The following is a 19,901-nucleotide window of genomic DNA, read 5'->3' as shown; positions in this document are numbered from 1 at the left end:
TCTCTTCATGATCTATCCTTTCTAATCATCAAACCAAAAATCACAAGTTCATTTATTCTCTTTAAGACAAAAAGTCCATAAAGTGTTTCTAATCATCAATAAACAGCAATTCAGAGGATTTTAAACATTTAAGAGAAACCATGAAGGAACTTGTTTGATTTAATTATGAAGATTAATTTGAAGAAATAGCTACGTTTTCTATTCTTCAGAAACAGAGGTTTAAAATTTGCTTGTTTCATCATCCCAACAGTCCCAGTAAACTTGTCTTAATTACGGCTTGGAAAATATCTCAACATATGCTGGAGCTTGATTTCAGTGTGGCACCCTTCCATCTAAATCTATAGCTGGATTCACAAATTATACTGTTATAACATGTTTATTTTTAGGTTAGCACAACATACAGAACCAATCACTGGCTGTTTATGAGCCATGGTTTATAGCTAGCACCATGTGAGAAGCAGCTTACATACTTCGTTCAATCAACTGCTTAAAATGCATGCTTCAGTATGATGTGTTACCTCATATGACTTTGAATGCAGACTTAAACATCCCTTCCCCCAGCTTTTTTTATTGTGAACTTCATCCTCCCTTCTTGAGAACTGAAAAGTGCACACATTTGTAATCCTGAATTGGCTTAATAAAATACTTTGTCCTAATACAATTCTCAGAATTTTGCTATGGGTAACTTAGATTCCTTTGCTTTTTGTTTTAAATGTGTATCCAAGATCATCAAATCCCGCATGCTAGAGGCTGTCAATCACCATAATTTCTCTTAGAGGCATGCAGCACATTATATTTTCTTGATCACTATTCTTCTAAGAGAGACTTGGACAGATGACCAAGAGGCATGGTTGTAGGCTAGATGAGTAAGTTCTGTTCTAATACATGCACTATGAAGTGTCTATGTGGCAATATAAGTAATGTACAAAAAATGCTGCAATACTTTTTCAAAACGAGTTAAAATATTGACTGCCCATCATTAACATTTATAACCATGTATTTCTTTAAAATGAAAATAGAAAAATAAAGAGCAAATGTATCAAATAATTTTACAAAGACATGCAACAAGATATAATTCATTAAATGTGTATAATCAAAGGACTGTTTGCCAAATCCAAATTCAGAAGGAAACCAAATTCCCATATCAAAATGAAACTGAGATTGGACAATAATGAATTTCTATAATCGCAGTGTAATAAACCTACTGGGTCTCTAGTGCTAGCTGAAAATAATTCAACTGATTTCAATTAACTTTCTAATTTTTCAGCATTCAAATGTCAGACCCATAAGGAGTACATACAAATTTAACAAAGGCCCCTCCCCCCTAACATTTGGCCTTCAGGGGAAAGAAGACACCAGATATTACAGAGGAGTAGTACAATAGCATAGCATGAGGTTCTATTGCATTTCATCTGTACAGCTTATATAATTATTTCCTGTTCCTTCCTTTTCATGGGAAGGGTGGAAAATGCTGCAAGGTGGATTATTGGGAAAATTAGCTCATAATGGCTGCTGTTCCCCTAGCAAATAATCTTACCTAATTTACTGGTTCTGAGAGCGCATAATCACAGTATAGAACCAAATCCACATATCACACTTGGTAGCAGTATGGAGGTAATTAGCCATTGTCACTGCCTTCTTTCAAAATATTATTAACTTACTCATCTAGCCTACAACCATGCCTCTTGGTCATCTGTCCAAGTCCTAATCAGGTCCAACCTTTCCATGTGTGCATATACATTCTCCAACATCTCTAAGCGTAATTGTTCACAAACAGCCAAATTTAGTTCATTCTGAGATGAAACATTTTATAAATACCTTGAGGTTCATACTGCATGACTTCAAAGACCATTTTAACGACTACTGACGACTACTTTTTAATATAACTGGACTACTATAATAACAAGTGGCATGGTGGCATAGTGGTGAAGACGATTATCTCCCACTTGAAGGCTGAGAGTTCAATCCTAGTAGTGACAGATATTTTTCTCCTATGGCACTAAGGGAAAAATATCTGCTGCGAACTCCACATAGGTGTCAAGAAGGGCATCCGGACAGTTGCCTTGACTCTACCCCAAATAGGGACTATATAGTCGTAAAAAGGGAGTTTGGGTTATTGCAATAATGTATACAGAATAGTTATCTTGCAAAACACACTGAACGATATTTCTGATTTGTGAAAAGAGACATTAAGTAAGTCAGTAAGGTTCAAAGTGAGGAAGCATGAAATAAAGCACATCAAGGAAAAAGATGATAGATGCATACTGATGAGCTTGAATCAAGAACCAAAATATGAAAAATTCATATATATATATACATATACATATACATATACATATACATATACATATACATATACATATACATACACATACATACATACATACATACATACATACATACATATATATATATATATATATATATATATATATAATATATATATATATGTGTGCATGTGTATGTGTATGTGTATATGTGTATATATATTTGTTTTCTGAGGTTTTCGCGGGTGTTTGTATGTAGATCTTTGGTCATTCGGGTTTTTCCCCACATAGAATTGAAGGTATAAGAGCAACGTTTCGACGAAATCTCATCCGTCATCCTCAGGCTGGTGGCTTCAGCTTCGTTCTTCTGGGAGAAGTGTATATGTATATATGTATATGTATATGTATATGTATATATATATATATATGTATGTGTGTGTGTATGTATATATATGTGTGTGTGTGTATATGTGTATTCTCTCTCTCTCTCTCTCTCTCTCTCTCTCTATCTATCTATCTATCTATCTATATGTTAAATGCTTGTTAACTATTTAGATTACCTTGCTAGGCCCCAAACATGGGACAAATCTTTATTTCCTGTTTCAGCCTAACCGAAGGCCATCGACAGGCAGTAGTCACAACAGTGACAGCTCATATTTGTGTAAATTTTTTTAGATTGCTAACAAAGAATTAAAGGGAGACTGATATGCATTTCAAACTTATTTGTTTTCATCAGTCAACCATACCCTTCTGAGATTCGAAGGGTGTATATATATATATATATATATATATATATATATATATATATATATATATATATATATATATATACATACACACATACACATACACACACACACACACATATATATATATATATACACATACGCGAATCCTGGGCATATCTGTACAATATTATAAAGTCCTTGAACTCCGGAATAAATACATAACAGCTGTTTATTGTTAAAATAATAAAAACAATTTACAAACCTAAAACAACCTTAGCTTTCGCTGGTCCACTGATATGGTATGATCATTGTTACACTAAAAGTGGTATTATAGAGGTGGAAAAGGTTGGTCCAAATAAGGCACTTAACAAGAAAACTTACAATTATCTGGGTAGTTTTGACTAAAATAATGATGGTGGGAGAATGCTAAAGACATACCGAATTATGTGGCCCATTGGCTATATGAATAAAAGTTTATTCTTATTTTTACAAGCAAGGACTAAACCACTGAAGACTCAAGATGGATGAAGTAATTCGTCACAACGAGCATTCTGAGTATAATGGATGTTAGTGACCAACTTAGCCAGTTTTAAAGGATGATACTGTATGAAAAATTCATATGAAATAAGATTATTTTCATCTCATCAGGTATATATTACACTTAATATCAAAAACCATATAGCTCTGAATGGTGATTGCTGAACAATGTTACTGCCTTCCCCATCACATTGTAAGCCTCCAAAATCAACAACTTGGGGAAAAAAGCATTTGGCTTGTGTCTTGCAGAGCTTGTATATTCTTAAGTGATAATGCATTAGAAAGAGATTTTAATATGCCCATACAAAAACACCTGTACAGCAAAAATTGCTACCATATCCAATACCAGGTAAAAAGACTTAAGAGACAAAAGGGCTTATCCAGACTTAATTTCAAAGTTAAAAAGCACTAAACACTAAACATAGCCTATTTGTACCAAGAAAAATCTCTGACCTAGTCTTCTAAAATTCTTCCCCAAATAGCAAAAAGAAAACGTCCATAGATCAGAGGCATTAAAAAGTGCATTGACAATAATTGCATCACCAATAGAAACACTTAAAAGTTATTGTACCAACAAAAAATGAGGATAAGCAAACAAGGCCAAATATGGTAATTAACAAAATGTTGAACCAACGTGTGAACAGATCAAGAGATCCAGTAAATAAAAAAGGGAAACATAAAAGACCCTTACAATCTAATGCAGGGGTGTCAAACTCGCAAAGTCACGTGATGTGTCATATCATGACTTTTTTTTCCATTGCCAGCAACGGGGTGGGCGCAGTTTTGCCATGATGCATCCGGCCTGCAGGCTGGCAGTTTGACACCCCTGATCTAATGTGTTTATGGTGGTGGTAGGGGAAATATTTTAGTCTGATTTACTGGGTTAACAGAAAGGATTATTGGAGCTGTAAGATGATGTTAGAGGATTTTAGAGCGTGAACAAGCATGGGAGGAAGAGGAAGGAAAAACAGATGAAAATTCACAAAACGAATAATTCTCAGTGTCATACTACCCATTTATAATGATTCCCTGGCATACTAAAGGATGAAAAATAAAACAATGCTAATTTTACCAGATATCTTCCACGTTTGATGATGTATCTGATATGGGTACAAAAATGATCTCAGATAGTCGTTGCTGAATAACTATTTGTTCAGTGACTGTTCAAAGTTACAGTGGCATTGAAGGAATTGTAGTTATGCCCGGTCCACAAAGTTATGGCCACCAGTGTCCCTTAAGTCACATGATCAAATTCCAAGTGGTTGACAGCCTGCTCATACTTATGACCAGGAGGGTGATTCAACTCCCTCCACCCATTTTCCCCTATCTCTGTCCTTCCAGCTACTCTGCATTCTATTTTTGCCACCCTGTACTCCACTGGCCTGGCCGCCCCCAGTGAGCCTTCACCGTCTTCTTCCTCCCACTGCTGACAAGACACACCTGGCATGGTCCTTTGCAAGACAGCTGCTAGCTGTGCCAGGCCTTCTTCCCAAGGCAGCACATGCCTTTATCCAAATGACTCTTGTGAGGCTTTCAAACTGGATAAAATGAGTAAGAAAATACAGAATAAATTTTTCTACAGTAGAATTTGAATAAAATGCTTCCTATACAGAATTCTACCAGAATAAAATCCCAAAGTGTTGTATAACCACAGCTTCCTTGTTTGTCTGTCTGTCTGTCTATCTATCTATCTATCTATCTATCTATCTATCTATCTATCTATCTATCTATCTATCTATTTATCTATCACCCATGTTATCACAGGGTAAATCTTAGCTTTTTAGCTAGAGAGATAGAGATACTCAGGAAGCAATAATTAATATTTAGTAAATGCTTGCATTTCTGTTTTTGTAAACTACTGTTCTAGAACTAAATTATCTCAGTAATGAATTTTATTCACATATTAATGTTAAAGCCAGGTTCTCTCATCATGCCATTCTACACTATAGTATTAGATTATATACTGTTGGGCAGCTTATTGCTTAACACGTGGAAATTCAGACAATAATAGCCAATAGTTAAAAAAACCATAGCTTAGTACCATTTCAAATGGTTCAGAAAGATAACAAATCTTTAGTTTTAACAAGAAGCATAAATTATATTCTTTAGGCACTACCTTAGAAAGGCACAATTTCATGCAGCTACCACTCTAACAGGTGATTCACTGGAACTGAGAAAATATGCCCGCTGTTTTAATTATAGAGAAATTAATAAAAAGCTTTTAATTGACTAATGTAGTCAATTAATCTACAAAATGTTGCAGACTACATTTAAAAAACAGAATATATAAACAGGCAAGGCATAAATAAAGTATGCACTAAAGTGTCACTGAAAATATAATTCTTTAACCATCCTGCAGTTGGATGGTAGGAACTTAGAATTCAATGAAAACGAATCACCATGATTAAAGTTAGTTTCTCTCATGCTATTTCTGAAATAATATTCTTACAATCAAATAAGATGAGCATACACTATGATAACTAAACATAATGTAATTTTCAATTTAATTATTCTCTTCTAGGGATGATGATGGGGAGATAATAATTGAAATTTTATGCTTATTACTACTCAGTAAAGTACATTTTCCTTCCTTGACAAGAAGGCTGTCAAAACAAATAATTATGGAAATGCTCGAAATAGTTTGAAAGAAGACAGGAGCTGTCACAAAAAGTTTCTACTTTTTCACATTTCACCTTGTATCCAACTGTGTAATTCAAAAGCCACCTAGTCTTTATTATTGCATAGCAAACACATAGCACATTAGAAATGAAAAGTAGTACCTTCTATTTTCAACCATTTTCAGACCTCCCACACCAGCTAAGAAATATTAATTCAATTGCATATTAAATTCTATCTCCTCAGGATATTTTCATCTGCCTTTTGGAATTGTTTATTATTAACATTAGATGGAGCCCATTTGGTTAATTCTTTCTAATCTTTGGACTTTGATTGGGAAAAAAAGATACAAAGAATAAAGCTATGTATTGTCCTAAAGTTAATGGCTCATGAAAAGATATTTTGTAACAGCCAGCCCAAATCTGGCAACAGTCTCAATGTGTTGAACAACTCTTCCTACCTCTCCTAGCTGTTACAGTCATTGCCTACAGGGAGAGAACATGCAGGCAACTATAAAGAGTCATGGTAGAGGAAGGTATTTTATGCAAAAGCACAGAAGAAAATTAAAACTGAACACATCTAATATGAGTTCTTTCAATCATACTGAAATAGAATTACTGCTGCTTGCACAAACTTTTCTTTTTCTTACAATTTTCCCTTCTTTCTTTTAATTCTTCTGTTTTTTCCCCTCTGGCTTTTCTTGATTTAATAGCATTACTATTTTTAATGTGGCAGGTCCCAAGAGAGACAGTATTGGGGAAAACTCTCCAAATGTCACTACCAGAGCTTACTTCAATTCAACAAACTAAGTGTCACAATTACATTACTCCAGGCATGTCAAACTGCCGGCACGCAGGCCGGGTGCATCATGCCGAAACCGCGCTCACCCCATTGCTGGCAATGGGGAAAAAGTCATGATACGTCACACAATGTCATGTGACGGCACAAGTTTGACATGCCTGCATTAAGCCTAATTCAATCATCTTGTCTGCTTGCTTATTTTTGGCTTAGCGTAATGTATGAACATTCATTCATTCTTGCATTCTAACTGTATTCTGCTAAGTCAACAGACTCATCACATTTTACAGCAATCCAATAAAAAGCATACAGCCAATTAAAACATCCACAGTAAGCATCACTTAAAATCAAATTTGAAACAAGTATAGAATAACAACAATAGAAAAAATCACAACCAAAGTATAAGATAAATAAAACGGCTAAATTTAAAATTCAAACACGTAGACAATCAAATAGTCATATGTTTAAAGAAATGTACCATCTCAAGTAGCTTCTGAAACTTGAGTTTTAATTGCAAGGAAAAGCTATTGCCTATTCCTGCTGGAGCAACCAAGAAATAGCATCTCCTGTCTCGATTTTCTCTTTCCTTCCAAAAGTAGCATACAGTATAACCCAGGGTAGGCAACCTTGGCTCAGGAATTCTGGGAGTTGAAGTCCCCAAGTCATAAAAGAGCCAAGGTTGCCTACCCTTGGTATAACCGGAAGCTTCTAAGAACCTACCAGAAGGGCTGTTTCTAGTAGGTGAAGACAATCCTGCAGATACCTTAGAAACAAGTTGTATAGGACTTTAAAGACCAGCATTTTGAATTATAACGGGAAACCTGCTGGAAAACAACGCAGGGCTCAAAGCAGAGTTGTAAAAATCTCTTGGCAAGTAATAGCCACCAACAATTTATACCAACTGCAGTTTCCAATAGTCTTCAGAGGCATTCCATGACTGACTGCATTGCAGCAGTATCAGAAAATGATTACGGCATAAGTTACTGTTAGTATAATGTGCAAGGAAAGCCACTATAGCTTGCTAGTAAGTAACTGTAATTTCATACAGCCAAGTATTTTAAAATACGTTGACGATGAAGGCTCCAGCATACTTGAAGAATGTAAGATTTGGGAAGTATGCTGTAATGGATCCAGAACTCATCCATTAGGAGGGAGATTGTAATGTATTTTGGTCATCCTTTCCCATTCAAAACCTTTGCAACTTTTACAGGGTTTTATTTACTTATTGTTTCTTAGCCTGGTTACTTGGTGCAGATATAGAACTGCAAAGATAAGAGCAGAAGAAAGCATGAAAAAAGCAAGGTCTTTTTGTCAATAGCTTATACAGCGATGTTTTCAAGAAAATAGTACTAAGTATATTGGCAAGATTTGGGAATGAATCTTTGGGGGCAATAAGTGAGACAATAGAATAAAGGCTCAATAAAATACAGTAACTGACATTTCAAATTCTTTGCACACCTCCTGAAAAAGCGGGAAGTGGGGAAGGATAATTTGTCACTTGCCTCAATGAAAGATGTGGGCAGGGAGATTTGCTATAGAACAACTTCAATAAGAAATATGGTCAAAAGCACCCCTCCCTTCAATAGCTGTCAAAGACCATTTACTGTATCAGCAGGAAATTGTCAGAGGCTGTCTAATACAGAAACCAAATCAATCTATCTGGCAGCCATTTTAGAAAAAAATGTCTTAATAATAATATCAAGATACAAATGACCTGCCACACAGATTTACACATGCCTTAGAGAAGGAGGCAGGGAAAGGAATAGGTAATTTCTTTGGAGTAGGTCCACTATTCAGATTTTAAGATCACTTATGCTTCAAGTTCAACAACAACAACAACAACAACACACATACAATTCCTATATATTCTAGCACCGCTTCTCTCCAAGTCTTTTGGGACAAAAGTATCTGGCAAAGAAGTAGCAGCGTTACCATTAACTGTAAGATGGAAAGAATGTCACTTAGGTATTCCAGCCATTTTTAGCTTTAAGGGATGCGAAGAAGAACCTGGGAAAATTCAGCAATAAATAAATAAATCCCCAGAATTACAGGCAGTACTATACGATCTTTTGGGGACCCTCAAGAAACAGACATAGGTATAGAAGCCAGAGAAATATCTTTATTGTTCCAATTAAAATTGAACAACCACACCGGGATGATAGCAGTGGACAAAAGCCTGAGTGAAAAGGCTGGAAGTTCAGCCTGGGACATAATAAAAATATAGTTTAAACTATCTACACAGTATGTAATCACATCTTACCTCAAGTGTAGGTGGATTGTTTCTTCTTTTCTTCATCCAAGCTAAGAAAATTAAAAACAAAAAATATCAAACATTTCACATTCTTATATTTCTTCTGATAACTATATCAACAATATTTTATGAATTTATAAGCTGCCTTTCCAAATAACTTTTTAAAAAGTTACTTAAGTTATTTTTACCTTTTATAAGTAGTCCTTGACTTATGGTCACAATTAGAACCAGAATGGTTGTTGAGTTGTGGCTGATGTTACAATCTATGCCTTGGTTGTTAAATGAATCATTGCAATTATTAAGCAAATCATGTGATTGTTAGGCAAATCCAGCTTTCTCCATTGACTTTGCTTGTTGGAAGCTGGCTGGAAAAGTTGCAGATTATTATTAAATTTGTTTGCTGCCCATCTCACCACAATCACATGACCTCAGAATGCAGCAACTGTGCTGGTTATCAAGTGCCTGAATTTTGATGCCATGGTGGTCATAAGTGCAAGGACCAATCATAAATCATTTTGCCGTTGTATCTTCAAATGGTTACTAAATAAATGGTTGTAAATTGAGGACTACCTATATACAAAATTATGAAAAGATTAACCAACAGTAACATCATTTCTTTATCATCAGTAAATTTAGCACTAATTTTAAAACGACCATAGAAGCAACATTATAAAATCCTAAATTAAAAAACAAACCTTTTTTAACCCAGAATAAATCAGCCCTATTAGAAATATTCCATCAGAATATAACAAATGTTTTGTATTCTTATGGAACAAAACTCAAAATGTTTGGATTTTCTCCTCAATGGACCAATATGACTTGGAAGTGCTTGCTTAATCATTGTTTGCCTCAAGGTCTCAAAAATGTATATGGTGGTAATCCCTGATGACTATTACCCACCATCCATTTACATGTTTTAATTAAAATTTAAAAAATGTGCAGGCAAAGCTGCAAGAAGCGTGCTTATTTCTATTTAACTGTTTTAACATTTATCATTACCAAAAATTAACATTCAAATTTTGACCAACTTTACTATAGGTTTGGTGATGAGCAGCACTCAATGTGAACTGTTTCACATGATAACATTTTTTTGGATCTAGACCAATGAAAAAGAACCCTCAGTTTGTTTCAAGTTCCTCACTGCTCTTTCTAACCAAAAAGTTAAGACACTCTCTGATTAACCATTCAATTTCCCCACCCCCTGTAGCAGTCTTTAAATCTGGAGTAATCTAAATCCTGTGGTTTTTTTTGACCTCTCAGAATGAAACACATTTATAGCTATTGTTTCTTCTTTATAAAATTAACAGATAAACAACCTGCATAAGCGATCTCATTAGAAAGCTAAGGCATGACATGACATCATCATCATCATCATCATCATCATCATCATGAAATAAAAAAGTACAAAAAGAAATACTATGAGTGGGGAAGTAAGAGAGTGAATTTAGCAAACAAAAGGAACATAAGCAGCAGATAAAAAAATGTGTGAAAATCCTTTCCTTCTTTTGTCTCTTACCATTTGCTCTAGTGGGCGAAAAGGTTCACTGGTGTAGAGATAATGTAATCTCCAACAAAGGCAGATGGGAGAACGTAGCCTATTGCAAGGAATGAATCTTAGTTGAAAGAAATGAAAATAGTTGTGTACTAGAATGCATTTCTCCCTGCTTGACGTATGGACATGAGAACTGGGTGTTGTTAAAAGAAACACTGAAGAAGAATGTTGAGGGAATTGATTTCTTAAGATGCAAGCATGATAAAACAAGAAGAAACAGGGTGAAGAATGGATGGGAGAAGAATTGGATAGAAATTATGAAAATAGTACACCGAGATGGTTTGTTCGTACAGACAAGAGTGAAAGACAATTAACTTAGACAAGAAACACAGAAAAGTGTGAATGAGTTAAGAGAAAGGGGAAGATAGGACACGTTGTGGTTTCTGAAAAAGGGGTAAATGAGAAGGCAACATGTGAAGTATGTTTACTTAAGGAAACAAACAGTTTGTAGGGACCAAAAGATATAGAGAAATACAGTGAACAGCATTGAAGAAATACTAATAATACTAATAATAATAAAAATAAAAACAGCAGCAGCAGCAACAGTAGTACTAGTAGTAGTTGGAAGGATCTTGGAGGCCATTTAGTTCAACCCACTGCTCAGGCAGGAAACCCTACACCATTTCAGACAAATGGTTGTCCGGACTCTTCTTAAAAACTTCCTGTGTTGGAGCATTCACAACTTCTGGAGGCAGGTTGTTCCACTGATTAATTGTTCTGTCAGGAAATTTCTCCTTAGTTCTAGGTTGCTTCTCTCTTTAATTAGTTTTCATCCATTGCTTCTTGTCCTGCCTTCAGATGCTTTGGAGAACAGCTTGACTACCTCTTCTTTGTGGCAACTCCTGAGATATTGGAACACTGCTATCATCACCCCTAGTCCTTCCCTTCATTAAACTAGGTAAAGCTAAAGGTTCCCCCACACATGTGTGCTAGTCATTTCCAACTCTAGGGGCCAGAGCTCATCTCCGTTTCAAAGCCGAGCCAGCACTTGTCCAAGGACATCTCTGTGGTCATGTGGCTGGCATGACTAGACGCCAAAGGCGCACGGAACGCTGTTACCTTCCCACCGTAGTGGTCCCTATTTTTCTACTTGCATTTTTACGTGCTTTTGAACTGCTAGGTTGGCAGAAGCTGGGACGAGTAACAGGCGCTCACTCTGTTACGCGGCACTCGGGATTCAACCCGCCAAACTGCCAACCTTCTGATCGACAAGCTCAGCGTCCTAACCCACTGAGCCACCGCGTCCCTATTCATTAAACTAGATATACCCAATTCCAGCAACCATTCCTTATATGTTTTAACCTCCAGTCCCCTAATCATCTTTGTTGCTCTTGTCTGTACTTTTAGGCACACTGAGTAGTATTTCTTTTGTTTTCATACCTGCAATATATACATAAGTACTAGTGTTGTGCTGTATTTGGATCCAAACAGGCTCAGGTACCTTGGAGTTGGCAGGGAGACCTTCACTGTATTATCAGCAGCTCTTTAAATAAGCTGTGCCTTTTCCTAGGCTCACACAGTAACTATACAGGCTTAGAAAACATCTGTTTTAATTTTAAAAAGGTTTATGTAACTCAAGCAATTGATGATGGGTATCATGAAGTGCCCATGCCAGATCCAAAGTATCTCTGCTCACTCTGAAAATTTGTATGTGTGAATATTTTCATCTTTAATATATTTTTTTGCATTAAAGATAAAGCTGCTTTAATTTAAAGACTTGAGTATAGCTGAAGTAATAAATATGCAGTACTTTGTTTCTATCCTAGACTTTTTAAATTACAATATCCAGTTGTAAATATACCAGGAAACTATGTTTTTAAGTTGTTTTTTTAAGCAGGATACAAAGCAATCCTAAAAATGATAAATTATCTGCTTAGGAAGTGATGTTGTTTAAAAAGACCAAGACTGAAGCACCGAAGCAGAGCTTTGTAAGAAAAAATAATATAAATAATTCTCTTCCATTTTTCCCAAAAAATATTACAATGTATTTTATTAATCCAAATTATTTTAATTTGTTCTGACTTAAAAATGCCAACCTGAATAAGATGGACTTGGAAGCTTATTTAAAAGAAAGCAAAGAGTTCACAATAAATTCCTCTAATAAAATATTCTATGGTTTAAATCACCATTTCTCCTGGGAAAGAAACAGCGAGACTGAAGATTATCATCATAAAATAAGACAAGGAAATGATAAATAAATGGTTTTCATACTAGGCCCAACACCAGAGCAATATGGATGTCTATTTTTACTGTTGATTTCTTTTATATTAACTCACACATTTTTCACAATCAGCTATGAATGGACCTAAAAATGAATAATCATGCAATTTAATTATAACAAGAACTAACCTCAGAGATTTCTTTGCTTCCTTATTCTTCAAAGACATATTATCCCAATATATACTACTCAGTATACTCAAACTTGATTATGTGTCATCAAGTTATTTTTTACTCCTAGTGACCGCATAGATTTTCTCCATGATGGTTTCTCCTTAACTTGTTCCTTCAGGTCTTCCAACGGTACACACACACACACACACACACACACACGAATATGTTCAATGCTTTTATTGGAAGTTAGTAATTCTCAAAAAATTTCTACTACAGTATGTGAACTGTACAAGAAATCTCTACTTCAGTTTAGGGGGGGGGGGGAATGAAAGCAGACCGAATTTTAGTAATTGTTAGTTGATCTGTCCCTTGTTCAAATTTTGAAACATAGCCAATGTGTCATCTGTTTTTAGAAAAAAACTTTGTAAGTTCTATCCTAACCAAAAAAGCACTTTCATGGAACTGCAGCCAAAATAATTTCTAAGTGGAACAGTACCCTCCCATCCAAAATGAACAAAGAAAATGTAGAAACATATAGTCCAATTTTACAACATGCTCTTCCAGTTTTGTTAATCCAGTATAGGTCAAGCCATCTAATTAAACAGTTGTCTTTAATTATAAATATGGTATAGCTATCTGCAGCATGTGTTCACGATAATGCTACCATTTTCTAAGAAGAATGTAGCAAGATAAACTGGGTATTTCATATCCTGAGACCTTAGCATTGTTTCGTTTCAGTGCTCATCTGCATTCTCATTAGTATGCATGAGATTTCCATTGAACTTTAAGACTACTGGTGGCATGTAGCGCATTGTAATAAGCGTAAAAGTGGGCATGCAAATTAAAACTCCGATTAACCACTAAATGTTACTCATTAAACAAAAAGGGACCAACTTGAACACAGACTGTAAAATACAGTATGAAAAACACAAATGCTTATATCTCCAAACACACTGAAAGTGACTATATTTTTCATGAAGACCAGGGCTTTTTTCCCTCATAGAACGCTCAGAATGGAGTTCCGGCACCTTTTTTGGATGGAACCTTGTAGGATAGGCAAGGTGGGTTGTATGACATGTGAGTTCCAGCACCTTTTTCTTACAAAAAAAGCACTGATGAAGACTAACAATATGGAAAATGGATATAGCACCTTCTATCTTCAGATAGACGCGGTGGCTCAGTGGGTTAGGACACTGAGCTTGTCGATCAGAAGGTCGGCAGTTTGGTGGATCAAATCCCGAGTGCCGCGTAACAGAGTGAGCGCCTGTTACTCGTCCCAGCTTCTGCCCACCTAGCAGTTTGAAAGCACGTAAAAATGCAAGTAGAAAAATAGGGACCACTACGGTGGGAAGGTAACAGCGTTCCGTGCGCCTTTGGCGTCTAGTCATGCTGGCCACATGACCACGGAGACGTCCTTGGACAAACGCTGGCTCTTCGGCTTTGAAACGGAGATGAGCACCGCCCCCTAGAGTCGGAAACGACTAGCACGCATGTGCGGGGGAACCTTTACCTTTACCTTTTTTTATCTTCAGATAGAATCAGCACCGAGAATAAAAGTAAATGTAAAGATTATGACCATTGTAATCTACACCCCCCAAAAAATGCCTTGCAATTTCTCTTAAAAAGAAACCTAGGTAAATATGGATGTTTCCTAGATATGTAAGTAAAAGCATTCCTAATCCTCTGTTGTTATGTTCCTGGGCTGAATAAGGAACACTCACGTTCAAACTTCTGATGGGAATTGGGAGTTTTGTAGGGGTTGGGCAAAAATCATCAGCTTACTTTTACTTGAGCGGGTTGGTAAAATATACCATTTTGTAGCACATATACAAGCGCTGCCGCGCCGAATGGCGGCGTTCTGAAGCCGCCCGATCCTGGGAAGCGTCAAAACGCCCGGAGGCAGCGAAAATCAGCTGTTCCGTGGCGCTGGAGCTTCTCCCTCGGGAGAAGAGGGAGAGGCGAGCTTGCCTGGGTAGAGGTAGAGCTCCCCTGCGATTCTCCCAAGTAGTTTGGGGGATAACAGGGTGAGCCCCCTCGGAGCCCAGGCTTTCTCCGCTCTCAGGACGTTTTCGCTCCAAAAGGAGTGGAACAAGACGCGACAACTGCACCTGCTGCTTAGAGGGGACTGTGAGTATTTTGTTCCTTTGGAAAGCAGGCAGAGCAAAGCAGGAAGATCTGCATTTTCAAATTGGATTTCAACTTTAACTCAGTTTCATTATCTTCTTCAAGTTTCAAGTTTGAAATGGAGTAAAAATGGCGCTGGAATGTTTCTCTCCTGTGTGAAGTGACTGCGTTTGAAAATTGTTATATTTTGCTACAAAGCAAGAGATACAATTTGCAACTGACTTTATCCAGTATCGGATTTTGTGTATTTGAAAGCCTGTTCCCTTTTCTTCCTATTGAAGGTTAAGAACTTTGGGAGAATTGTTATTTTTTCTTCCTTTTCTTCCTTTTTTTTCTTTCCTGAACTTTGATTCTGCTGGGTGAAAGAGGAAATCGAAACCTAAGAGATGGCTGCGAGACGTGGGGGAGGGCCCCCGCTTTCTAAGAATGTTATTTCCTCACCTTTACCACAAGCTGCAGGGCAGACTTCGATGAAACCTACAGTACAACCACCCTCTCCCCCACCTCCTACATTTACACTGACAGACATTCAGCAAGTTGTGATGCAGTCAACGCAAGTTTTGCAACAAGAAATAAAGAATCAAAACAACCAGATGAGGGAAGATATAGTGCTTGCACTCCAGGGTTTAGCTGCACATATAGAACGCCTGGATGTTCGTGTGGACTCAGTTATGGAGTATGTGGAGAATTTGGAAAATAAAATTATTGATGCTGAACAGAAGATTGATAGAGCAGAGGCCAAGATTGACAGAACACAAGACGAGGTTACTATATCGGAATATAAGAACATGGAGTTTGCTTTGCGTATCAGAGGCCTCAAAGAGAATCCTAAAGAAAATTTGGAATGGGAAATAGCGCAAGCAGTGGCTCCTGTTTTGAAATGGGAACCTGAAGAACTACTTAAGGAAATGGATAAGACATTTAGGGTTAACTCCTGGATTGCTAGGCAAAAAAGTCTACCTAGAGACGTAGTGATTTATTTTTCCAGGAGATCAACCAGAAATTCTGTTATCCAGGCTTTTTATCGGGAAAAATTTCAGATTGCAGGCCAAGATATTATGATCTTAAAGGAGATACCTTCAAAAATTCTTAGAAAGAGGAAAGACTTTGGCTTTTCGTCTGATGAGCTTAAGAAGCGACAAATCCAGTTCAGATGGGAAATACCTATTGGAATCGTGGTAAATTTTGCAGGGACTAGATACAGATTGGATACAATCTTAAAAGCAAAAGATTTCTACACTAAGGTCTTGAAAGCAGGTTTACCACCATCTCCCAGAATTAAAAGAACAGAAGTAAGACAAGATGATAAACAATTGAGAGAAGGGGCAATGTCACTGCCCCTTGAGGAGATGCAGAAGGCGGAGGCCATGGAGCAGAGTTTGGCATCAAAAGAAGACCCAAAAGAACAGAGGATGACAAGAGCTGCATATAAGCGTATGGAAAAAGAGCAAAAACAAAAGCCTGTAACTGGTCCAGCTACGCAAGATGCGGCCGTTTCAGAGCCTGTGGGAGAAGCACGTCCTAAGAGAGCAACAGCTGATCTTCAGGCCATGTTCCAAAGGCTCATGGTCACCAGAGATGGTGAAGTTCCTGACATGGAATGTTAATGGGTTAAATTCACCACAGAAAAGAAAGAAAGTTTTTTTTATCTGAAACAACATAAAAATGACATTGTTTGCTTACAAGAGACACATATTGCATTAAAAGATCAAAAATATTTGATTAATTCCCGATTGGGAACACATTTTGCATCTTTTGCTTCGGACAAGAAGGCTGGAGTGGTTATTTACTTAAGAAAAGACTTTTCGGCAAGATTGATTGAATCGGATAAACAAGGGAGATATGTTAGTATTGAATTAACACTACAAGGAAAGAAAGTTCTTCTTATTGGATTATATGCTCCAAATCAACAACAGCAAAAATTTTTTAAATTTTTACATCAGAGACTAATTGAACTGGATTACAAATCTGTTATTATGATGGGGGACTGGAATGGGGTTTTGGTGCCATCTGAAGATAAGAAGGGATCTTCTAAAAACTTTTTTAATTCAAAATTGCCTAAAGCTTTTTTTGATTTGAAGGAAGATCTGGAATTAAGAGATGTATGGCGGGAAAGGAATATGAGAGACAGAGATTTTACTTTTTTTTCGGATAGACATAAATCTTTCTCCAGGATTGACTTCATTTTGATTACTACTGATCTTTCCTCTTCGGTTAAGAACGTTAATATTTTTCCTAGGACAATGTCTGATCATAGTCCTGTTTGGTTGGAGTTCTTTGCTGAAGACGCTAGTAGGAGATCCTGGAGGCTGAATGAGAATTTATTTATAAATGACTTGTTCTTGCAGAAATGTAGAGAACATATGAAAGAATTTTTTGTTACAAATATGCATAAAGGTACCTCGATGGAAATGGTTTGGGATGCTAGTAAAGCCTATATGAGAGGGGTTTTGATTTATATGAATAATGCTTATAGGCGTAAGCAAGTGCAAAAACGTTTAGATATTGAGGAAGAGATTAAAACTAAGGAGAAAAAGTTCATTTTGAATCCATTGGATAATAATTTAAAGATCTCAATACATTTATTGAAAGAACAATTTAATATGCTATTGGCTGATCAAGTAGCAACTAATTTGCGTTATGCTAAACACAATACTTTTTGTAACGCCAATAAGCCTGGTAGATGGTTGGCTTATCAATTAAGGAAAAAACAGAAATCACGTACTATAGACAAAATAGAATATAAAGGAAAAGAAGTCTACCAACAAAATTTGATTAAGAGGAGTTTTTTAGATTTTTACTCGAAATTATATTCTAAAGAAAATATACAAGCTTTAGATATAGACAAGTACTTACAGGGAGCTCATTTTCCAAGACTTTCACAAGAACAACAACTTGAGATGAACTGTCCAATTACATCAGAAGAAATTTCTTTAGTTATTAAACAGTTGAAATTGGGCAAGGCTCCGGGAACAGATGGATTAACAGCAATTTACTATAAAAAGTTGTTGCCTGAAATGATTGAACCCTTAAAGATTTTGTTTAATGAAATTCAGACTGGAGGTGTAGTTCCTCCATCATGGAGGACAGCTTTTGTATCGTTGATTCCAAAGGAGGATCAAGACCTTACTCAACCTAAAAATTATAGACCTATATCGCTTTTAAATACAGATTATAAGATTTTTGCTAAAGTATTGGTTAATAGATTAATGCAAGTTTTGAAACAAATGATTCATAGTGATCAATCAGGATTTATATCTGGGAGGTATATGAAATATAATGTAAGACAAATTGTTAACTTGCTTGAATATTTGGATAAGAACAACCAAGTCCCTGCAGCATTGATATTCTTGGATGCAGAGAAAGCTTTTGACCAATTGAATTGGCAATTTTTATTAAGAGTTGTTGAGGAGATGAATTTTGGAGAAGGTTTTCTACATGCTATTAAAGCTATATGTCAACAACAAACGGCACAAATTATAGTTAATGGGGGATTAACAGAGATTTTCAAAATTGAAAAAGGTACAAGACAGGGTTGCCCCCTATCACCATTATTGTTTGTTTTAACACTAGAGATTTTATTAATTAAAATTCGAGAGTCCTCTATGATAAAGGGAATTAAAATAAAACAGAATGATTATAGACTGAGAGCTTTTGCTGATGACTTGGTTGTGACAGTATCCTAACCGTTACAGTCGGTTATAGACTTGATGGAAATTATAACTCAGTATGGTAAGGTTTCTGGGTTCAAGGTGAATAGTAATAAGACTAAGATATTATCCAAGAACTTATCTATGAGTGAAAGGGATATGTTATCTAAATTAACAGGTTTTGAAATAGTGAAGAAGGTTAAATATCTAGGAGTATATATTGCAGCCTCAAATGTAAAATTGTATAAGAATAATTATGAAACACTATGGTTGAAGGTACAAAGGGACTTAAATAATTGGAAAAAATTACAATTATCATTACTGGGAAGAATTGCAGTTGTTAAAATGAATGTTCTACCAAAGTTTCTCTTTTTGTTTCAAATGATACCTATATTGAAAAAGGATGCCAACCTTGATCAATGGCAGGAGGGTATTAACAAATTTATTTGGGCGGGGAAAAAACCAAGAGTTAAATTTAAGATTCTACAAGATGCCAGGGAAAGAGGGGGACTCAAGGCGCCGAATTTGAAATTGTACTATGATGCGGTTGCCTTGACCTGGATTAGTGATTGGCTTAATTTAACTAACAAGAGAATACTTCATCTTGAGGGATGGGATTTGGTATATGGATGGCATGCATATTTGCTTTACGATAAGAAGGTGGACAGGGCTTTTAAGTCCCATATTCTTAGAAGTGCTTTATTGCGTGTCTGGAAAAAGTATTATTATAAGTTAAATTATAAAATACCGATTTGGGGAATTCCTGGACACGCGATAGAGGGCGTATCTATGGGAGTGAGTATGGATATGGTTTCTTATAAGGAATTACGTAGATTGCAAGGGAATAATTGGCAACTTAAACCATTAGAGGAGTTACGACAAGAAAACATAAGTTACTCTTGGTTTCAATATACCCAATTGAAAGCTAGGTGGAAGTCAGATCAAAAGGTTGGCATCACAATCATAGATCAAAATTTAGTAAAGCAAATTAGAGATTTAAATTGTGCACATATAAAGAGGATATATAATGCTTTAATTGAATTGGAT

General features: G+C 36.1%; 1 protein-coding gene across 1 annotated transcript in view; it reads right to left on the bottom strand.

Annotated features, from left to right (window-relative positions):
- The window catches only part of NDUFAF2 (NADH:ubiquinone oxidoreductase complex assembly factor 2), a 39,849-nt gene that overhangs the window by 2,511 nt on the left and 17,437 nt on the right, over positions 1 to 19,901 (bottom strand). Inside the window, exon 3 of the mRNA XM_081318219.1 lies at positions 9,207 to 9,247. Coding sequence (XP_081174345.1) covers positions 9,207 to 9,247 — 41 coding nt within the window. The remainder of the gene's footprint in view (positions 1 to 9,206; positions 9,248 to 19,901) is intronic.

Source organism: Vipera berus (genome assembly GCF_964194415.1).
Source record: "Vipera berus genome assembly, chromosome: 2".
Taxonomy (NCBI): domain Eukaryota; kingdom Metazoa; phylum Chordata; class Lepidosauria; order Squamata; family Viperidae; genus Vipera; species Vipera berus.
Note: the sequence above shows the minus strand (reverse complement) of the source record. Positions and strands in the feature narration are given on the sequence as shown.